Source organism: Ranitomeya imitator, chromosome 2 (assembly GCF_032444005.1).
Source record: "Ranitomeya imitator isolate aRanImi1 chromosome 2, aRanImi1.pri, whole genome shotgun sequence".
Lineage (NCBI taxonomy): Eukaryota > Metazoa > Chordata > Amphibia > Anura > Dendrobatidae > Ranitomeya > Ranitomeya imitator.
In genome coordinates, this window is record NC_091283.1 from 494631079 (window position 1) to 494652260 (window position 21182).

At 45.2% G+C, this 21182-nt stretch overlaps 1 protein-coding gene across 6 annotated transcripts in view; it reads right to left on the reverse strand.

Moving 5' to 3' along the window:
- Positions 1–1087: 1087 nt before the first annotated feature.
- LOC138664640 (NXPE family member 2-like) overlaps positions 1088–21182 on the reverse strand; it is a 353512-nt gene continuing 333417 nt past the window's right edge. For 5 of the 6 annotated variants that reach the window (XM_069751521.1, XM_069751522.1, XM_069751520.1 and 2 more), the window contains one exon: positions 1088–1861. In XM_069751521.1, coding sequence (XP_069607622.1) covers positions 1326–1861 — 536 coding nt within the window. In that variant the 3' untranslated portion in view covers positions 1088–1325. Of the gene's footprint in view, positions 1862–5800; positions 5915–21182 lie in introns of all 6 variants that reach the window. The other variant, XR_011318373.1, reaches the window with a different exon arrangement.

Below are 21182 nucleotides of genomic sequence, written 5' to 3' on the forward strand. Positions count from 1 at the left end.
TGTTTGGGAGTCTGCAAGAGTGGACAGACTTCCATGTGTCCTGGCTGGACACTGCAGAGTGGCCTGTGTGTTGGACGGTTCCACGTGGGGACAGACATCCTGAACAGCACACAGAGACGATATTTAGGCTGGAGAGCCTACGTGCTGGACATAGCACAGCCTGTATGCCTACAGGTCTGAGAGAGAGCGGAGCTCTAATATGGACATTGAGGATTCAACTGTCTGAAGTAAGACTGTTTACCTGTTGTTCCTGTTGCTATGTGGTTTATGGAGCAATAAACCTGGGAACTTTTAATGAAACGTGCCTCCAGAGTGTCATCCGCCGCACCTGAGCGAGTACAATCCCTACAGTGTATATATATATATATATATATATATATACTCACCCGCCGGCGTCCAGCGAAGCTGTCCCGATGTGACACCTCTAAGTCTTCTGAGTAATTTCGCAATGCACCTCTGGGAACGGAAGCTGGCGGCAACCGCGCGCATCGGCGGTTGACGGAAGTTGAGAATAGCAGGTTTTTTGTTTTTTTATTATTTTTAACATTAGATCTTTTTACTATTGATGCTGTATAGGCAGCATCAAGAGTAAAAAGTTGGTCACACAGGTCTAATAGCAGCGTTAAAGGAATGTGTTACCCGCGGCCCGTTAACGCTGCCATTAACCCTGTGTCAGCGCTGACTGGAGGGGAGTATGGAGTGGGCGCCGGGCACTGACTGGACGGAAGTAGGGAGGGACTAATTCTCGACTGGACTGTGCCCATCGCTGATTGGTCGTGGCCTGGCAGCGGCGACCAATCAGCGACGCGGGATTTCCGTTACAGACAGACAGAAGTACCCCTTAGACAATTATATATATAGATATTCATTTTTTCCAAGAATTGACATACATTAAATGTAAAAAATAAAAAAGAGCAAAATTTGGATCACTAAGCTTACAGTAAAAATGCATAACATGTTAAATATATATATATATATATATATATGTATATATATATATATATATATATATATATATATATATACATATACAAATCTTTACATGGCAGGCCCTCCTCTAGTAGTTCTAGTAAGAAGAATGTCTGTCTAAAGTTTTTTTTATTGTTTATTTGTAGAGCACCATTGATTCCATGGTGCTGTACATGAGAAGGGGTGACATACAAAGGAGAAATATAAATTACAATGAACAAAGAGACAGGTACAGAGAGGAGAGGGCTCTGCCCCTGTGGGCTTATTTCTGACAAAATCACAAAAAACAATTAGTCTCTTTTAGATGTTTGCTACATTGGCACAGAATAAAAATAATAATACATACAATAATATAATTAACAAATGTAAGAAAGAAACAGATTGATTTGATTTTTAATGACAATTTCTGGTGGGTGGACATCATATGATCCATAGGCTGTGGTCATGTCCCAAGCATCAATTATACCAATGTTAAGTCCCTTGAAGATGTCCTTTACCAAGAGATATTGAATGTATCCATGAAAATCACTAAATCGTTCAACATCATTATTCATTTCTCTGGTGTTTTCTGACTTTACAATTACTTTTGTATCCGGACTTCTTAAAAATAAATGTTCAATGGATTTGCGAATATTAAGAACTCTTCTGATGAACAAGTCAAGAGGAAACGGTCGGAAATGTTGTCCTACAGAAATTACTATTACAGTGTTAGCACCTCCACCAATTCGGTCAATTTCATTAGTGATATAGGCATGGTCTTTCATTGAAAAGAAGCTCCGAGTAACGAAGGGGTGTCCATGCTTCTTCCACTGGATGGAAATATGATTTGTCAAATCAAATTCTAAATGTGTCTTATGCCAACCAGTTCCATGATTATTAAAAAACTTCAGTGCTGTAAATGAGAGGGAAAAAAATTACCATAATTGCTTTTAAAGACAAAACTTATTAAACTACATTTTTATATTAAATAAAATGTAATTAAATTGTTTACAATATTCTTAACATAGTTAACTGAAAAATTATAAATACAAGGTTCTTAAACGGAACCTGTCACCCCCAAAATCGAAGAGGAGCTAAGCCCACTGTCATCAGGGGCTTATCTACAGCATTCTGTAATGCTGTAGATAAGCCCCCGATGCATCCTGAATGATGAGAAAAAGAGGTTATATTATACTCACCCAGGGGCGGTCCCGCTGTGCTCTGGGTCCGATGGGCGTTGCAAGTCTGGTCCGGGGCCTCCTATCTTCATAGGATGATGTCCTCTTCTTGTCTTCACGCTGCGGCTCTGGCGCAGGCATACTTTGTCTGCCCTGTTGAGGGCAGAGCAAAGTACTGCAGTGCGCAGGCGCCGGGAAAGGTCAGAGAGGCCCGGTGCCTGTGCACTGCAGTACTTTGCCCTGCTCTCAACAGGGCAGACAAAGTACGCCTGCGCCGGAGCTGCAGTGTGAAGACAAGAAGAGGACGTCATCGTAAGAAGATTGGAGGCCCCGGACTGGACCGCGACGCCCATCGGACCCAGACCGCAGTGGGAACGCCCCTGGGTGAGTATAATCTAACCTCTTTTTCAGTCAGTCAGGAGCTGCAGTCAAAAGATGGTGGACCTGGAAAGGAACGGTGGCAGGAAGAGCAGAAGATAGGGGCTGGTAAATATTTTAGTAGCAGTGAACAGATATTAGTGATACTACTCTGGCAGCGACATATTGAAATTACTCTCAAGTGGTGCTTTAAATTCTTTACATACTTTATCAGGTTATATCTAGTGATGAGCGAATACATTTGGCACTATTTCTTACTCTGTGAATAATTTGGTATTTGCCTTGGTATATTTGCGTGACCTGCCCTGAATGTTTAGTGCTTTATTTGCGGCCAATGAACATTCTGGGCTGGCTTATCAATCACAGTAATGCCAGCACATCTTCAGTGTGCCATTACTGTGATTGGCTGTCCTTCCAGCCTCATAGGGACTATTTAAAGGCTGCCGGCGCCATCTTGCACACATTGCAGTCTGAAACAGCATAGGGAGAGTGTAGTTTGAGCCTAGGGAAAGTGAAAGTAGTGTAGGGAGAGTGATAGGAGTTAATACTGAACGTTTATTACTGAGAGATTTAATAGCAGGGAGGTAGGGAAGGTGGGTGAAAGGCAGGCATCTGGGTATTCTGATTATTGCAATTACATGCTGCAGCTCTCTGCTATTTTCCACTTAAAAAACCTTTTTATTTGTCTAGCAGTTGTGCGACTGGCGCAATACGGGTAGAGCTAATCATATGTGACAATTTAGCAGGGGCAATAATCTTCATTACTTCACATTAGCAGTGTAATAGCAAGCCGATTCATTAAAAAATATTAGTTTTCTATTGTTCTAAAAATAGCGCATCTTTATCTACTAGTTGTGCGACTGGTGCAACACGGCTAGAGATAATCGTACCTGACTATTTAGCAGGGGCAATAAACTTCATTACTCCACATTTGCAGTGTTATAGCAAGCCGATTGTTGAAAAATCTTAGTTTTCTATGGTTCTAAAAAATATTGTATCTTTATATACTAGCAACTAGCGCAGGTAGAGATAATCGTACCTGACAATTTAGCAGGGGCAATAATCTTCATTAATCCGCATTTGGAGTGTGTCAGCAAGACGATCTCCAAAAAAATAGCCACACATTGCTAAATACAGTAAATTTGTACATAAGACCTTTGTAAGGGTACTTGTGAAAAATAAAGCCAGTGTTTTTGGTTTCATAAGCATAATGCATTCAAGAAGAGAAAGGGTGACGTTAAGGGATGTGGATGTGGTGGTACCCGGCAAGGTCGTGTGACAGGTCATGTGACTATCTCGTTCTAGCTTCCTATCAACATTTGGTCAGCACGCTATACCACTAACTAACCCGGACAGGATGTTGTGGGTTGGATGGCAGACAACGGCTCCAGTGTTTTGACAAGCAGCTCCGCAAAGTCTTCCATGCAGTCCAGTCTCAGTAGCCAAGAGGCTGTGCCTCTGAATCCTCATCCTGGTTCTTCTTCCTCCCCCACCATCAAGAGTCCCAGGAGACATATGACCCCAATGCTAGCCACTGTGAAGAACTGTTTATGTTCCCTTGTAATTTGTCAGTCCTCTCAATGTGCACCATTAAAGAGGGTCATGAGGAGGTGGAGTGCAGTGATGCCCAAACATTTGAGAACCCACGGCCAGGAGAAAGGCACATTGGGTAAGATCAACTGATGTCTGAAGACGTGGAGGATAATCATGAGGCATGGTTGCTATCAGGTCAGCCTCAAATTGCAGCTCGGAAGGAAGATCAGATTGAGGAATAGGAAGCCGACGTAGTTGATAATGAGGCCACTGATCCAACCTGGCACGGTGGTGCACCAAGCGAGCACAGCAGTGCAGAGAGGGATGTATTCAACCAAGAAAGCAGGCAAGAAGAGGTATTTGCTCAGAGGTAGAACTCAGTCAACTGTTCCGCAGAGCCCCCCCCCCCCACTAGGCTAGATAACAGACCAAGGGTGCATTGTTCATCTGAATGGCAGTTTTTTTCTGAAATTCCTTCAGATAAAACAACTATAATTTGCAGCATCTGCCAAACCAAGCCAAGAAGAGGCAAGAACACTGCCTACCTGAGCACCACCAGCATGCAAAAGCACATGGCAGTCAAGCACACTAGTAGGTGGGCAAATGCCTGGGTACCAAATCTGTGTCTGAGGGTCAAACCACTGCCCCTTCCTCTGTGTTACAGCCATCCCAATCTATTGACCATGAAGCAGGCACTCCTCCTACCCACAATCAGCAGTTGCACACACATAACAGTCAGCAACCACGTCCACTTTATTGTCCCAGCACAGCGTTCAATTGTCCAGCCTCCCACCCACAGCCCCAAATGGTAAAAACCCACATTGCGAGATTGCTAGCCTTGGAAATGTTTCGACTTGTATGAACTGAGTCTTTCCGTGTCCTCTTGGCGGTGGCAGCTCCTCAGTACTCGATTCCCAGCAGACACTATTTTTTCCTGGTGTGCCTTCCCCACATTACATAAGCACATGTTGCAAAATAACAGCTGGGCTCTGGCCATGCATTCAGAGGGAAGGTCTACCTAACCACAAACACGTGGACGAGTTCTTGTGAACAGGGAAGATACATTTTCCTGATGGCACACAGGGTTAACCTGGTGGAGTCTGGGACAGAGTCAGAGGCTAGGACATCACATATGTTACCCACACCAAAAATAGCGGCCCAACTTCCATCAGGGTTTCAGTCAACTCATATTCGACTTCCTGTCTCTCCTCCTCCTCATCCACAGGGGAACTAGCTTCCCCATTGCTCCCCAACTGGGAAATCTGCATCACTGCCTTGGCGAAGCGGCAGCACTCTCTGCTGAAGCTCATCTATTTAGGTGATAAAGCTCACAACACAGCCGAGCTGTTGAAATGGATAAAAGAACAGACCGATCAGTGGCTCTCCCCGCTGAACCTCCAACCAGGTCTGGTTGTGTGCGATAATGGGAGTAACTTGGTGGCGGCTTTAAAGCTTGGCAAGCTGGTACACGTTCCATGCATGGCCTACGTGCTAAACCTTGTTGTACAGTGGTTTTTAAAAACATACCTTGACTTGCCTGACCTACTTGTCAAGGTACGCCATGTCAACGCACATTTCCAAAAGTCATCTCATTTTTTTTGTCTTGCTGCACGTTTGTGACGTGTCCACACATTTGACCTTCCATATGTTGGCAAGGCTTAGTGAGCAACAGAGGACAGTCTGAATTTCAGCTTCTCAATGCACATCAGAGTAACACTCAGCCCCCACACATAACAATTGCCAAGTGGGTGTGGAGTACTCACCTATGTGAGGTTCTTCAAAATATTGAGCACTGCACCAACATGGTGAGCGCTGATGACGCTATTATCAGCGTAACCATCCCACTGCTCTGTCTATTATAATGTTCGCTGCAGAATCTGAAAGAAGAAGCTTTGAATGTCAAACAGGTGGCTATGGAGCAATATTGTACAGTGGCTGATACCACACAGCCCAGCCTCACACAGTATTCTCAGGCCACATTGGGTGATAACGAGGAACAGGAGGAGGAGGAACAGGATTTTTGCTCTGCACTACAGAGGGTGCTCCTAATCCCAGCATCATGCCTGTCCAGCATGGGTGGCCTGAAGAGAAGAAGGGGATATGTGTCGTGTGGAGGATAGGATAGTTAGTGTTGTTCATAGTGATGACACTGAAAGTTTAACTCTTTGTAGTTTGCCACACAAGGCAGAGTTCATGTCCAGATGCCTTTCCCAATACCCTCATGTGAAAGACTTTTTGTCTCCCTAGAAATACTGGCTCTACACCTTTCTTGGCCCATGGTACAAGGAGAAATTTGCTTGTCTAATATCGGAGGCAGACGTGCCATTTTCAGTGCATGCATGCTAGAGGGCCGAAGTGGAAGACTTGCTCAAAAGATTACCCACAGAAAAAACTTGTGGTACAAGCTCTTTTTGCCCACAAGGAGTACAGGAGAGGGCCACAAACATCAGGTGCATGGACCATCCCATCAGCAAGGGCTATCTGTGGGTATAACTATGACAAGGAGGGAGAAGTTGACCAAGATGGTGAAGGACTACTTAAGTGATCATACCAGCACCCTTCCTGATTCTTCAGTGCCCTTTAACTATTGGTTGTCCAAGCTGCACATTTGGCCAGACCTCTCCTTGTATGCCTTGGAGGTGCTGCCATGATCCGCTGCAACTGTGTTGTTTGAGCAGGTTTTTAGTTTGGCAGGTGCAATCATAATTGATAGGCGCACATGCCTGTCAACGTTAAATGCAGACAGGCTCACTCTTATAAAATTGAACAAGGGATGGATTTCCTCTGACTTTGTAAGACCTACGGATGACAGCAACATTATATACCGTATTTTCCGCTTTGTAAGATGCACTTTATTTCCCCCAAATTTGGGGGGGAAATGGGGGTGCATCTTACAAAGCGGATATACCGCTTACTGTTACAGGCTGGGATGAGGGGGTGTCCGCTGCTGCCCGCCGCCCGCCACCGCTATCGCCCGCCACCGCTGCCGCGGTTGTCCGTTGCTGCCCGCTGCTGTCCCAGGAGATCCTGGAAACTCCGGTGCTGCGGGGGGCTCTGGCGACATTTTGTGAAAGACCAGAGCCCCCCGGCAGTTCCTCCTTGCATTCCTGTATGACTGACTTCGGGAAAATGGCCGCCGGAATCTCGAGAGATGAGATCTCAGCGCTGAGATCTCATCTCTCGAGATTCCGGCGGCCATTTTCCCGGAGTTAGTTCCAGTATGACTGACTTCAGGAAAATGGCCGCCGGAATCTCGGGAGATGAGATTTCAGCGCTGAGATCTCATCTCTCGAGATTCCGGCGGCCATTTTCCCGGAGTCAGTCATACAGGAACGCATGGACGAACTGCCGGGGGGCTCTGGTCTTTCACAAAATGTCGCCAGAGCCCCCCGCAGCCCCGGAGACAGCCCTGCAGCCCCGGAGACAGCCCTGCAGCCCAGGAGACAGCCCTGCAGCACAGGAGCCCCCCTGCAGCACAGGAGCCCCCCTGCAGACCCCCTCATCCCAGCCTGCAGCAATGCTCCACTCCTGCCTCCAGCACCGACCCTGGGACCCTGATCCGCTGCAGCCACAACCCCTGGTGAGTAATAAGACGCATGGATTATAAGACGCCCCACCAATTTATTAAAAAAAAGTTTTTTTCCTATTTTTCTCCTCAAAATTTGGGGTGCGTCTTATAATCCGGAGCGTCTTACAAAGCGAAAAATACGGTAAATGTAGACTAAATATTTTTTGGGGAAGTTGTCTTAACGTCTATCCCTTACCATTCAAAACCATTTTGTTCAGGAAATCACCTCCTCCTCCTGCTTCTGCAACAAGTAGCACAATGGTGCAATGGTGAAACTTGTATTCTATATCTCTACCTCATGTAATAACTGCTAAGTGTATTATGATGTCACCATCACGGCAGCTTTCAGCTAGTCTGAGAGACACCTGTTGTCTAATTTTTGGAAATCTTTGCACATTGTGCAATGGTGAAACGTGTACTCTCTACCTCTTGTAATAACTGCTAAGTGTATTGTGATATCCCCATCATGGCATCTTTCAGCTGGTCTGAGAGACTCCTTGGGTAATTTTTGGAAACCTTTGCATATTGTGCAATGGTGAAACTTTTACTCTCTCTACCTCTTTTAATAACTGCTAAGTGTATTTTGATATCCCCATTACAGCATCTTTCAGTTGGTCTGAGAGTGACCCCTTGGCTAATTTTTGGAAACCATTGCAAATTGTGCAATGGTGAAACATCTATTCTCTATCTCTACCTGTTGTAATACCTGCAAAGTGTATTGTGATGTCCCCATGATTGCGTCTTTCAGCGTGTATGATATAGACCCCTTGGGGTAATTTTTGGAAACCTTTGCGCATTGTGCAATGGTGAAACTTCTACTCTCTATCTCTACCTCTTGTAATACCTGCAACGTGTATTATGATGTCCCAATGACGGTGTCTTTCAGCGTGTATGATATAGACCCCTTAGGGTAATTTTTGCAAACCTTTGTACAATGGGCAATGGTAAAATTTCTACTCAATCTCTATATATTCTATTATAGTTTTTTATTGTGTTGCCATTCTCACGGTGTCTTTAAGCGTCTATCTGGTAATAATAAATAGTAATAATCTTTAATTTTATATATCGTTAACATATTCTGAAGCGCTTTACAGTTTGCACATGTTATCATCGCTGTCCCCGATGGGGCTCAAAATCTAAATTCCCTATCATTATGTCTTTGGAATGTGGGAGGAAACTGGAGAAAATGAAGGAAACCCACGCAAACATGGGGAGAACATACAAACTCCTTAAAGATGTTGTCCTTGGTGGGATATGAACCCCGGACTTCAGTGCTACAAGGCTGCAGTACTAACCACTGAGCCACCATGCTGCCCTATCTGGTAGCCTGTTGTTATATTTTTGGTCTGCATTTGGACATTTTGGAACATAAATACATTAATATTGTTACTTGTACGCCTCTAGGTTCAGATAGGGGCGGGACAGATCTAATGAATTCTTTGGAACTCTGGGGGAACCGTTACTCAGGGTGACCATGTACTGCAGCTTCCTCAGGCACAAGGTGGATCCACTTGCTCACACAGATACAATTGATTGAATCCTCATGAACATGAACAGTGTAGTTTAATGTCACAGCACATCCAGTACAATTAAAGTCTCTTATGCATAGGCTTCATAAAGCCTTCTTAGAGGCACATTGACTAACAGTTTCTTTAGATAGCACAGTTCAGCACAGATCAGGACTCTTTACAAAAGCACAGTAGTACACAGCATTCTTTCTAGCACAGTGTAATGGAGGAGGGGGAGGATTTGCTGAGGGAGGTTATCCCTGTAACACAATTTCTTCCAGTCCTTATCTCTCTGCTCCTGTTAGACTTCCTCAACTAGCAGTATAGGGGTAGCCCAACTCAACTCTGTATATGAATCAAGTATCCCTATGGTTCACTTGCCTGAACTTCTGTGAGAAAGATCACAGAAACACACCACTCACTCCTTTGGCTGCTTCCAGAATGGTAAACAAGTTTTCCATAATCCCACTGGACTCTGCTAACCACTCCCTGTCTCCTGTGACTGTGTTAACCCCTCTAGTTGCTGGATGCTTTTGAAGCAACAGCAGTTAGCACTATTTCTACATGTCACAAAATGCTCTGCACAATTCTTCATGTTTAAGCCTCACACAGAATAATATGAGTCATTAAACATGCTCTATATGCTGGTTAAAAAATCTTGCCCACACATCCCTTTATAAAGGGAATTTTGACATAATGCCTCTGTTGGTATACGCCATATCATGGTCATATACGCAACATCCCAGTAGTTGGGTGGAACAGCTGGGTACAAAATCTGTGTCTGATGGTGAAACCACTGGCCCTTCCCCAGTGTTATATCTGTTATGAACAGGTGATTCAGAACCACAATGGACCTAGTGGTTAAGAGCACACAAAGTGACCTGATAGTTACTAACATAGGACGAGCTCTGAGACGTGGGAACTCTGCTGACCGCAATCCCTAATCGTATCATACCACACTAGAGGTAGCCGTGGATTGCTCCTAACGCTCCCTATGCAACTCGGCACAGCCTGAGAAACTAGCTAGCCCTGAAGATAGAAAAATAAGCCTACCTTGCCTCAGAGAAATTCCCCAAAGGAAAAGGCAGCCCCCCACATATAATGACTGTGAGTTAAGATGAAAATACAAACACAGAGATGAAATAGATTTTAGCAAAGTGAGGCCCGACTTACTGAATAGACCGAGGATAGGAAAGATAGCTTTGCGGTCAGCACAAAAACCTACAAACAACCACGCAGAGGGGGCAAAAAGACCCTCCGCACCGACTAACGGTACGGAGGTGCTCCCTCTGCGTCTCAGAGCTTCCAGCAAGCAAGAAAAACCAATATAGCAAGCTGGACAGAAAATATAGCAAACAAAAGTAACACAAGCAAAACTTAGCTTATGCAGGGCAGACAGGCCACAAGAACGATCCAGGAGAGATCAAGACCAATACTGGAACATTGACTGGAGGCCAGGAACAAAGAACTAGGTGGAGTTAAATAGAGCAGCACCTAACGACTTAACCTCGTCACCTGAGGAAGGAAACTCAGAAGCCGCAGCCCCACTCACATCCACCAGAGGAAACTCATAGACAGAACCAGCCGAAGTACCACTCATGACCACAGGAGGGAGCTTGACCACAGAATTCACAACAGTACCCCCACCTTGAGGAGGGGTCACGGAACCCTCATCAGAGCCCCCAGGCCGACCAGGATGAGCCAAATAAAAGGCACGAACCAGATCGGCAGCATGAACATCAGAGGCAAAGACCCAGGAATTATCTTCCTGACCATAACCCTTCCACTTAACCAGGTACTGGAGTTTCCATCTCGAAATACGAGAATCCAAAATCTTCTCCACTATATACTCCAACTCCCCCTCAAGCAAAACCGGGGCAGGAGGATCAATGGTTGGAACCACAGGTGCCACGTATCTCCGCAACAATGACCTATGGAATACGTTATGGATGGAAAAAGAAGCTGGAAGGGTCAAACGAAAAGACACAGGATTAAGAACCTCAGAAATCCTTCTCCTGAGACAATGTCAAATTGTCCACCACATGAGTCCAAATCTGCTGCAACCTATCCACCACAGTATCCACACCAGGACATTCAGAAGACTCAACCTACCCTGAAGAGAAACGAGGATGGAAACCAGAATTGCAGAAAAACGGCGAAACCAAAGTAGCCGAGCTGGCCCGATTATTAAGGGCGAACTCAGCCAAAGGCAAAAAGGACACCCAATCATTCTGATCGGCAGAAACAAAACATCTCAGATATGTTTCCAAGGTCTGATTGGTTCGTTCAGTCTGGCCATTTGTCTGAGGATGGAAAGCCGAGGAAAAAGACAAATCAATGCCCATCCTAGCACAAAAGGCTCGCCAAAACCTTGAAACAAACTGGGAACCTCTGCCAGAAACGATATTCTCCGGAATGCCATGTAAACGAACCACATGCTGGAAGAACAATGGCACCAAATCAGAGGAGGAAGGCAATTTAGACAAGGGTACCAAATGGACCATCTTAGAGAAGCGATCACAAACAACCCAAATGACTGACATTTTTTAAGAGACGGGGAGATCCGAAATAAAATCCATAGAGATATGTGTCCAGGGCCTCTTCGGGACTGGCAAGGGCAAAAGCAACCCACTGGCACGAGAACAGCAGGGCTTAGCCCGAGCATAAATCCCACAGGACTGCACAAACGAACGCACATCCCGCGACAGAGACGGCCACCAAAAGGATCTAGCCACCAAATCTCTGGTACCAAAGATTCCAGGATGACCAGCCAACACCGAACAATGAACCTCAGAGATAACTCTACTCGTCCATTTATCAGGGACAAACAGTTTCTCCGCTGGGCAACGGTCAGGTCTATTAGCCTGAAATTTTTGCAGCACCCGCCGCAAATCATGGGAGATGGCAGACAAAATTACCCCCTCTTTGAGAATACCCGCCGGCTCAGACAAACCCGGAGAGTCGGGCACAAAACTCCAAGACAGGGCATCCGCCTTCACATTTTTAGAGCCCGGAAGGTACGAAACCACAAAGTCAAAACGGGAGAAAAACAGCGACCAACGAGCCTGTCTAGGATTGAACCGTTTGGCAGACTCGAGATAAGTCAAGTTCTTGTGATCAGTCAAGACCACCACGCGATGCTTAGCTCCTTCAAGCCAATGACGCCACTCCTCGAATGCCCACTTCATGGCCAGCAACTCTCGATTGCCAACATCATAATTACGCTCAGCAGGCGAAAACTTCCTGGAAAAGAAGGCGCATGGTTTCATCACCGAGCCATCAGAACTTCTTTGCGACAAAACAGCCCCTGCTCCAATCTCAGAAGCATCAACCTCGACCTGGAACGGGAGCGAAACATCTGGTTGGCACAACACAGGGGCAGAAGAAAAATGACGCTTCAACTCTTGAAAAGCTTCCACAGCAGCAGAAGACCAATTGACCACATCAGCACCCTTCTTGGTTAAATCAGTCAACGGTTTAGCAATACTAGAAAAATTATTGATGAAGCGACGATAAAAATTAGCAAAGCCCAGGAACTTTTGCAGACTCTTCAGATATGTCGGCTGAGTCCAATCATAAATGGCCTGAACTTTAACAGGGTCCATCTCGATAGTAGAAGGGGAAAAGATGAAACCCAAAAATTAAACATTCTGAACACCAAAGAGACACTTTGACCCCTTCATAAACAAAGAATTTTCACGCAGGACCTGGAACACCATTCTGACCTGCTTCACGTGAGACTCCGAATCATCCAAGAAGACCAAAATATCATCCAAGTATACAATCAGGAATTTATCCAGGTACTCTCGGAAGATGTCATGCATAAAGGACTGAAACACTGATGGAGCATTAGAACGCCCGAACGGCATAACCAGGTACTCAAAATGGCCCTCGGGCGTATTAAATGCTGTTTTCCATTCATCTCCCTGTTTAATACGCACAAGATTATACGCACCACGAAGATCTATCTTGGTGAACCAATTAGCCCCCTTAATCCGAGCACACAAATCAGACAGCAGCGGCAAGGGGTACTGAAATTTGACCGTGATTTTATTTAGAAGGCGGTAATCAATACAAGGTCTCAGCGAACCATCCTTCTTGGCCACAAAAAAGAAACCTGCTCCCAATGGCGACGACGACGGGCGAATATGACCCTTCTCCAAGGATTCCTTTATGTAACTCCGCATAGCGGCGTGCTCAGGTACAGATAAATTAAACAGTCGACCTTTAGGAAACTTACTACCAGGAATCAAATCGATAGCACAATCACAATCCCTATGCGGAGGTAGGGCACTGGACTTGGGCTCATCAAATACATCCCGGGAATCCGACAAGAACTCTGGGACCTCAGAAGGGGTGGATGATGAAATAGACAGAACTGGAACATCACCATGTACCCCCTGACAACCCCAGCTGGATACAGACATTGATTTCCAATCCAATACTGGGTTATGGACTTGTAGCCATGGCAACCCCAACACGACCACATCATGCAGATTATGCAACACCAAAAAGCGAATATCCTCCTGATGCGCAGGAGCCATGCACATGGTCAGCTGGGTCCAGTACTGAGGCTTATTCTTGGCCAAAGGCGTAGCATCAGTTCCTCTCAATGGAATAGGATACTGCAAGGGCTCCAAGAAAAACCCACAGCGCCTAGCATACTCCAAGTCCATCAAATTCAGGTCAGCGCCTGAATCCACAAATGCCATGACAGAATAGGATGACAAAGAGCAGATCAAAGTAACGGACAAAAGAAATTTCGACTATACCGTACCAATGGTGGCAGACCTAGCGAACCGCTTAGTGCGCTTAGGACAATCGGAGATAGCATGAGTGGAATCACCACAGTAAAAACACAGCCCATTCTGACGTCTGTGTTTTTGCCGTTCAGCTCTGGTCAAAGTCCTATCGCACTGCATAGCCTCAGGTCCATGCTCAGATAATACCGCCAAATGGTGCACAGTTTTACTCTCACGAAAGCGTCGACCGATCTGAATGGCCAAAGACATAGACTCATTCAGACCAGCAGGCATAGGAAATCCCACCTTGACATCCTTAAGGGCTTCAGAGAGACCTTTTCTGAAAATTGCTGCCAGCGCACATTCATTCCATTGAGTGAGCACAGACCACTTCCTAAACTTCTGACAATATATCTCTACCTCATCCTGACCCTGACAAAGAGCCAGCAAATTTTTCTCTGCCTGATCCACTGAATTAGGTTCATCATACAGCAATCCGAGCCCAGGAAAATGGGAAAATGCCCAGTCTTGAGGGTCGCCACGTAATAAAGAAATAATGATCTTAACTTGTTGAACTGGGTCACCAGAGGAGCGGGGTTTCAAAGCCAGAAACAGTTTACAATTATTCTTAAAGCTCAGAAACTTAGCTCTATCTCCAGAAAACAAATCAGGAATAGGAATTCTTGGCTCCAACATAGAATTCTGAACCACAAAGTCTTGAATATTTTGTACTCTTGCAGTGAGATGATCCACACAAGAAGACAGACCCTTAATGTCCATCACTACACCTGTGTCCTGAACCACCCAAATGTCTAGGGGAAAAGAAAGACAAAACACAGTACAGTGAAAAAAAAATGGTCTCAGAACTTCTCTTTTCCCTCTATTGAGAAGCATTAGTACTTTGGGCCTCCAGTACTGTTATGAACAGGTGATTCAGAACCACAATGGACCTAGTGGTTAAGAGCACACAAAGTGACCTGATAGTTACTAACATAGGACAAGCTCTGAGACGTGGGAACTCTGCTGACCGCAATCCCTAATCCTATCATACCACACTAGAGGTAGCCGTGGATTGCTCCTAACGCTCCCTATGCAACTCGGCACAGCCTGAGAAACTAGCTAGAAAAATAAGCCTACCTTGCCTCAGAGAAATTCCCCAAAGGAAAAGGCAGCCCCCCACATATAATGACTGTGAGTTAAGATGAAAATACAAACACAGAGATGAAATAGATTTTAGCAAAGTGAGGCTCAACTTACTGAATAGACGGAGGATAGGAAAGATAGCTTTGCGGTCAGCACAAAAACCTACAAACAACCACGCAGAGGGGGCAAAAAGACCCTCCGCACCGACTAACGGTACGGAGGTGCTCCCTCTGCGTCTCAGAGCTTCCAGCAAGCAAGAAAAACCAATATAGCAAGCTGGACAGAAAATATAGCAAACAAAAGTAACACAAGCAAAACTTAGCTTATGCAGGGCAGACAGGCCACAAGAACGATCCAGGAGAGAGCAAGACCAATACTGGAACATTGACTGGAGGCCAGGAACAAAGAACTAGGTGGGGTTAAATAGAGCAGCACCTAACGACTTAACCTCGTCACCTGAGGAAGGAAACTCAGAAGCCGCAGCCCCACTCACATCCACCAGAGGAAGCTCATAGACAGAACCAGCCGAAGTACCACTCATGACCACAGGAGGGATCTTGACCACAGAATTCACAACATATATCATTCCCACTCTGCTGTCCATAAAGAAGGCGGTGAGGCGCAGACACAGACACAACAGTCATCAACCACGTCCAGTTTATTGTCCCAGCGCAGCATTCAGTTGTCCCTTGTCAGCATATATGTCTGTTCACAAATTTTATGTAGATAGGGCATACATATTCGATAACAATTTACATTGTCCGGTGCTGGACAAAAACCAATGCTGACTTTTCCAGGATCCTAAATGACACTTTTGTTTCTTTATTAAACTGTCGCTTTCCTTACATTTTCTCCATTTGGGTCCTTACAAAAAAATGGTGGTGGGGTATTGGCCAGTTTATGTACATTTTAAGCATATATACGAGACTGGGTTAATACGCCTGACAGACCTATTCAGGTCACAGCCTTACACATATTGGAACATGGTCATTGCCACGCTAAGGCCTTCATCTGAGCTCTGTAGCATTGCCTGTCACCCGATTAATACACTCCATAGATCTCGACACCCTACGGGATATGTCCTGTAATTACTCCATTGTTGCTCAAAACCATGCAAAAGATACATTCTTCCTGGTTGGGTAGTTTCCAGAAGAAGTGCATAGACGTGTACAGATTTGTCAATGACACTCCTGTCTCTTTCTCTTGAGGAGGCTGCTTCCATATAAACTGAGGCTTGTACACGTTCCTGACATGGGTTTCAGGCCTGACAGACTGACCTCAATACAGGCCCTCGCTTGCATACACTATATTCAAAATTTAATTCTAATGATTTTGGTGTCTGGTAGAATCTAATTTACTGATATTGATCATACAGCTCACCCAACTCCTGTATTATATTCACCTTACATCGGCTTCACCCGCTATAACAGTGGTTCTATTGGGATTCGGTGGCAAAAATGAACCGTGGACATTACAAAATGCAGGTTTCACACCACAGGGTTCCACTTTGCTAATTGTAAGCAAGCCCTTCATAATGACATGGCTATGGACATGGTAGTGGTGGCGGGCAATGCACAAAATTCAAATGGCCATGCTTGAAATGGCATTGTAAATTGATGGGGATTATGTATTCCACTATCTTGCTAACTTTTTGGCATGAGGAAGGGTCCTCCCAAATGTAGGAGTGAGAGCTCTCCAAAATGTACGGTGCAGGGCCACCTGAGGGCCTTTACCAAACTGAGGTTTCACGGCACCTGCTGTAAGTAAAAAATAAAGCCAAAAAGCTCGTGTGAACATATGCTAAAGGGGAAGTATAATTTTTTTTGCGTTATATACATTTTATTATTAAGGAAATAATGTTTCTTGGTGGTGTGAACAGGTTCCTACAGACTTGTTCGCTATGCAGGTGGCCCATGTGTTTTTCGTTTTATAATTGTTCTCTTGTTTCTACAAGACTGGGGAGTTCACCACTCCTCTGTGGGTCATTTGCATTGTAGCTGTTCCATCTCGCATGTTCAACATGGATATTTTCTCTCTGAGCCCTGTTCATACAGGTACTATACAGATGATCAGGTTTTTAAATACATCAGATAGGGATTATATACATTAGACAGGACTGCTCTATTATGGGTATACCTTGGCGATTGGTGGAGCAGCTTAACATCCTTTTTTTGCAAAAAACGTATTAACTAAATACCCTGTATTTTTTCATTTTTTGACTAGCACTTGCTTATTTACTGTGACTTTTTTACAACAGAGTATTTTTTTACCTCTCTGTGCGCTTTGTGTTTTCAAGTTCTTTGGTGGTGTGAACAGGTTCCTACAGATTTGTTCGCTATGCAGGTGGCCCATGTGTTTTTGGTTTTACAGTTTCTATATTGTGCTGTGTACTTCATTACAATTGCAGGAAGATCTCTGTTAGTTTTTGTTCCACTTCTTACTTTGTTAAATTCACTTGTTTGCCTCAGCTTTGGTCTCTGATTCGTTTTATCCCACTCTATCAGATTCCATAGTACCCACAAAATTGTTACAGGATACTCAGGCTGAGTAAGGAATCTGCTGCGATAATGTCGAATGAGACAAAGCTGGATCAGTTGTTTTCTATGATCAACTCTTTACAAGGGGACCTAGAGGCTCTGCAAAACAAGGTTGCTAACTGGGAGGCCCATTTTGGCAGGCACTTCAGGATTTAAGTAATCAAATAACAGCACAGGTGCCTCCACCTCCAGGGCAGCCACTGCCAACTAGCCCTCCCAAGTTACTGCCGTTTAGGTTTAATGGAGACCGCTGAAAATGTTATGGGTTTATACATCAATGCATTTTGTATTTTGATGTACATGCTGCTTACTTCCATACAGATCAATCTAAAGTCTTATGTATAATCATCCGGACCCGTCGAAGCACCTGTGTGTGCGAAACGGCCGTCGTCCGAGCTCCTATACCGCACCCTCGTACATACCTGATGTCCTGACGGATGTTATTTTCATTTGTTCTCCAATAAAAGACCACAATCTTCACAGCTATCTCGGGGTGAGTGCCGCATTTTTTCTTCTCTTCTATTATACTTGGATTACTTTGTGGACGTTGATGCTGAGCACCGGTCCCCTTAGCGATTGTGGCGCCTGAACACATAGCTGTCCGCTAATAGTCCTATCTACCTGGATTTGCTCTACCCTAGTGCCGTTCTACCTCTTATATTCTGATAATCATGTTACTTACCTCTCGATTTCTCGTGTGGGCGAATTAGCTAATTGAGACTCGTGACTCTCGTTTGAATAACCTTGATGATTTTCTTGCTGCAATATCAATGATGTTTGATCTTCTTCATCATTGCCCTACAGCTAAAACCACATTGTTATCATTACGTCAGGGTGAGCGTTCTGTTGTTGAATATACTACTGAATTTCATCGGTTGGCGGTGGATACAGTTTGGAACTGTTATGCCCAATTATCCATTTTTAAGAGGGGTCTTTCTAGTGTGATTAAGGATGAGTTAGCCCATGCAGATGCTCTGCATGAGTTAGAGGCATTCATACAGCATTGCATGCACATTGATATACAATATGGAGCATAGACAGGAGAGATTTGCAGCCTATAACCGTGTCACTAAAGGTACCGTCACACTTAGCAACTGGATCGCTGCAGCGTCGCTGTTTGGTCGCTGGAGAGCTGTCACACAGACCGCTCTCCAGCGACCAACAATGCCGGTAACCAGGGTAAACATCGGGTAACTAAGCGCAGGGCCGCGCTTAGTAACCCGATGTTTACCCTGGTTACCATCCTAAAAGTAAAAAAAACCAAACACTACATACTTACCTACAGCCGTCTGTCCTCCAGCGCTGTGCTCTGCACTCCTCCTGTACTGCCTGTGTGAGCACAGCGGCCGGAAAGCAGAGCGGTGACGTCACCGCTCTGCTTTGCGGCTGACCGACGCTCACAGCCAGTACAGGAGGAGTGCAGAGCACAGCGCTGGAGGACAGACGGCTGTAGGTAAGTATGTAGTGTTTGGTTTTTTTTACTTTTAGGATGGTAACCAGGGTAAACATCGGGTTACTAAGCGCAGCCCTGCGCTTAGTTACCCGATGTTTACCCTGGTTACCAGTGAAGACATCGCTGAATCGGTGTCACACACGCCGATTCAGCGATGTCTACGGGGAGTCCAGCGACCAAATAAAGTTCTGGACTTTCTTCCCCGACCAGCGACAGCACAGCAGGGGCCTGATCGCTGCTGCCTGTCACACTGGACGATATCGCTAGCGAGGACGCTGCAACGTCACGGATCGCTAGCGATAACGTCTAGTGTGACGGTACCTTAACTCTCCCCTTTCTCCTAAAGAATCTTCAGGCAAATCATCTTGGGAAGCTGAACCAGTTCCCATGCAAGTGGATGCTTTACAGCGGCGTAAGAGTAACGAGTGCAGGAAGCATGGTTTTTGGAAAAGTTTGTGTTTTTACTGCGGTCAGTCAGATCACTTCCTTATCAACTGTCCCAAGTGGCCTCGCAATGTACTAGCCGCTGTTGGGGAATATGAGAATCAGGATGCTGAATCCGTTGCTTCTGAGTCCAGTTTTTTTGTGAATGCTGTCTTTAATTCCCTATCCTAAAATATGAAAGGATAAAGAGATACATTGTTCCCTTTCCATAAAGATCTGGTTGTCGGGACAATGGATCTCCTGTGCAGTCATGGTGGGTTCAGGGGCAGGAGGTAACTTTATGGACTTAATCTTTGCCAAGGAACATGGCATACAGATTCAGTGGATGGTTCCCCTCTAGTTTCAGGACCGGTGAATCAGGAAACAGAACTTCTGGAGGCTTTCATTGAACCCAATCATCAAAAAATGCTATTGCAGCACCCCCGGTTACCAGTTGCTGCAGTGATGTTGCTTTTCCTTTGGGGAAGGTGATGTCATACTCAGAGGCAAAGGAGTTCTCTTCACCAGGTAAGGTACACACAGGCAACACATTCTGAATATAGGCAAGGAGGCGGAGCTCAAGACCCAGATTCAGGGGAGCTTTCCTATGCTATATGTTTTCCTGACCTGGAAGAGGAGCTAGCTAGTTGTTCAGAGACACTGAAGGAGAAGGAAGTCTGGAACTGTGTGCAGACAATGAGGCCTGGCAGCCACGAGGGAGCTGCAGCCTCTGGAAGGAGTGAGAGAACCTGAGGGGTTGAATGTGAAGTAGCCAGAAGGGAAGGAGTACAGGAGAGAGACAGAGCTCAGAGGGGAACTGTAGCAGGGCACCCTCGGAGCTAAAGCGCAGAATCCGGGAACCGACAGGTGGTGTCACGACAAACTTTGAACATTTAACCTTTCTTTAACGTTGATGCCCAGGGCCATGGACTGGGTCGCAGCCACCGTGACATCCCCCTTTGTGACCGAACCCGGTACCGAGTACCCCACTGCCCTGTGGGCGCGTCACTATCCTTTATGTTAATTTCTTCTCCACATTACCTTTCATTTTAGGAATTCCCTGGCTGCATTCGCTGAATCCAATTATCAACTGGCAGAACAAGGAGATCACTTTTTCACCATGGGAGACACGAGTAACAAGTCAGGCAAGTTCTTGGTGATACAGAATATACCACTGAGATATCTTTGTTACCATCCTTTTTTAATGAATTCTCTGATATTTGTGAAAAGAAAATGGCAGATCGGCTTTCTCCTCATAGACCTTATGATTGCCCTATTGAACTACTTCAGGGGGCAGCTATTCCATTCAAAGATGTCTACCCACTGGCAGCTCTGGGGTTGCAAGCCTTGAAGGAATACATTGATGAGAATCTGGCTAAGGGTTTCATTCGCCCTTTCTCATCACCAGCTGGAGCACCCATCTTTTTCATAAAAAAAAGGATGGAAGTCTTAGACCCTGTATTGATTATTGGGAGCTCAAAAAAGGTAACCATTCGGTACCGTTATCCTTCGCTGTTAATTCCTGAACTGCTGGAAGGAGTATGACATGCTAAGATCTTCTCTAAGCTGGATCTTTATGGAGTTTATATAAGCTGGATCTTTGTGGAGCTTATAATCTGATTCGGATCCTCTCTGGGGATGAATGGAAGACTGCATTTAGATGTCATTATGGGCACTTTGAATACCTTGTGATGCCTTTTGGTCTCTGAAATGCATCGGCAACCTTCCAACCCCTAGCTAATGACATTTTTATAGAGAAAAAAAGGGAACA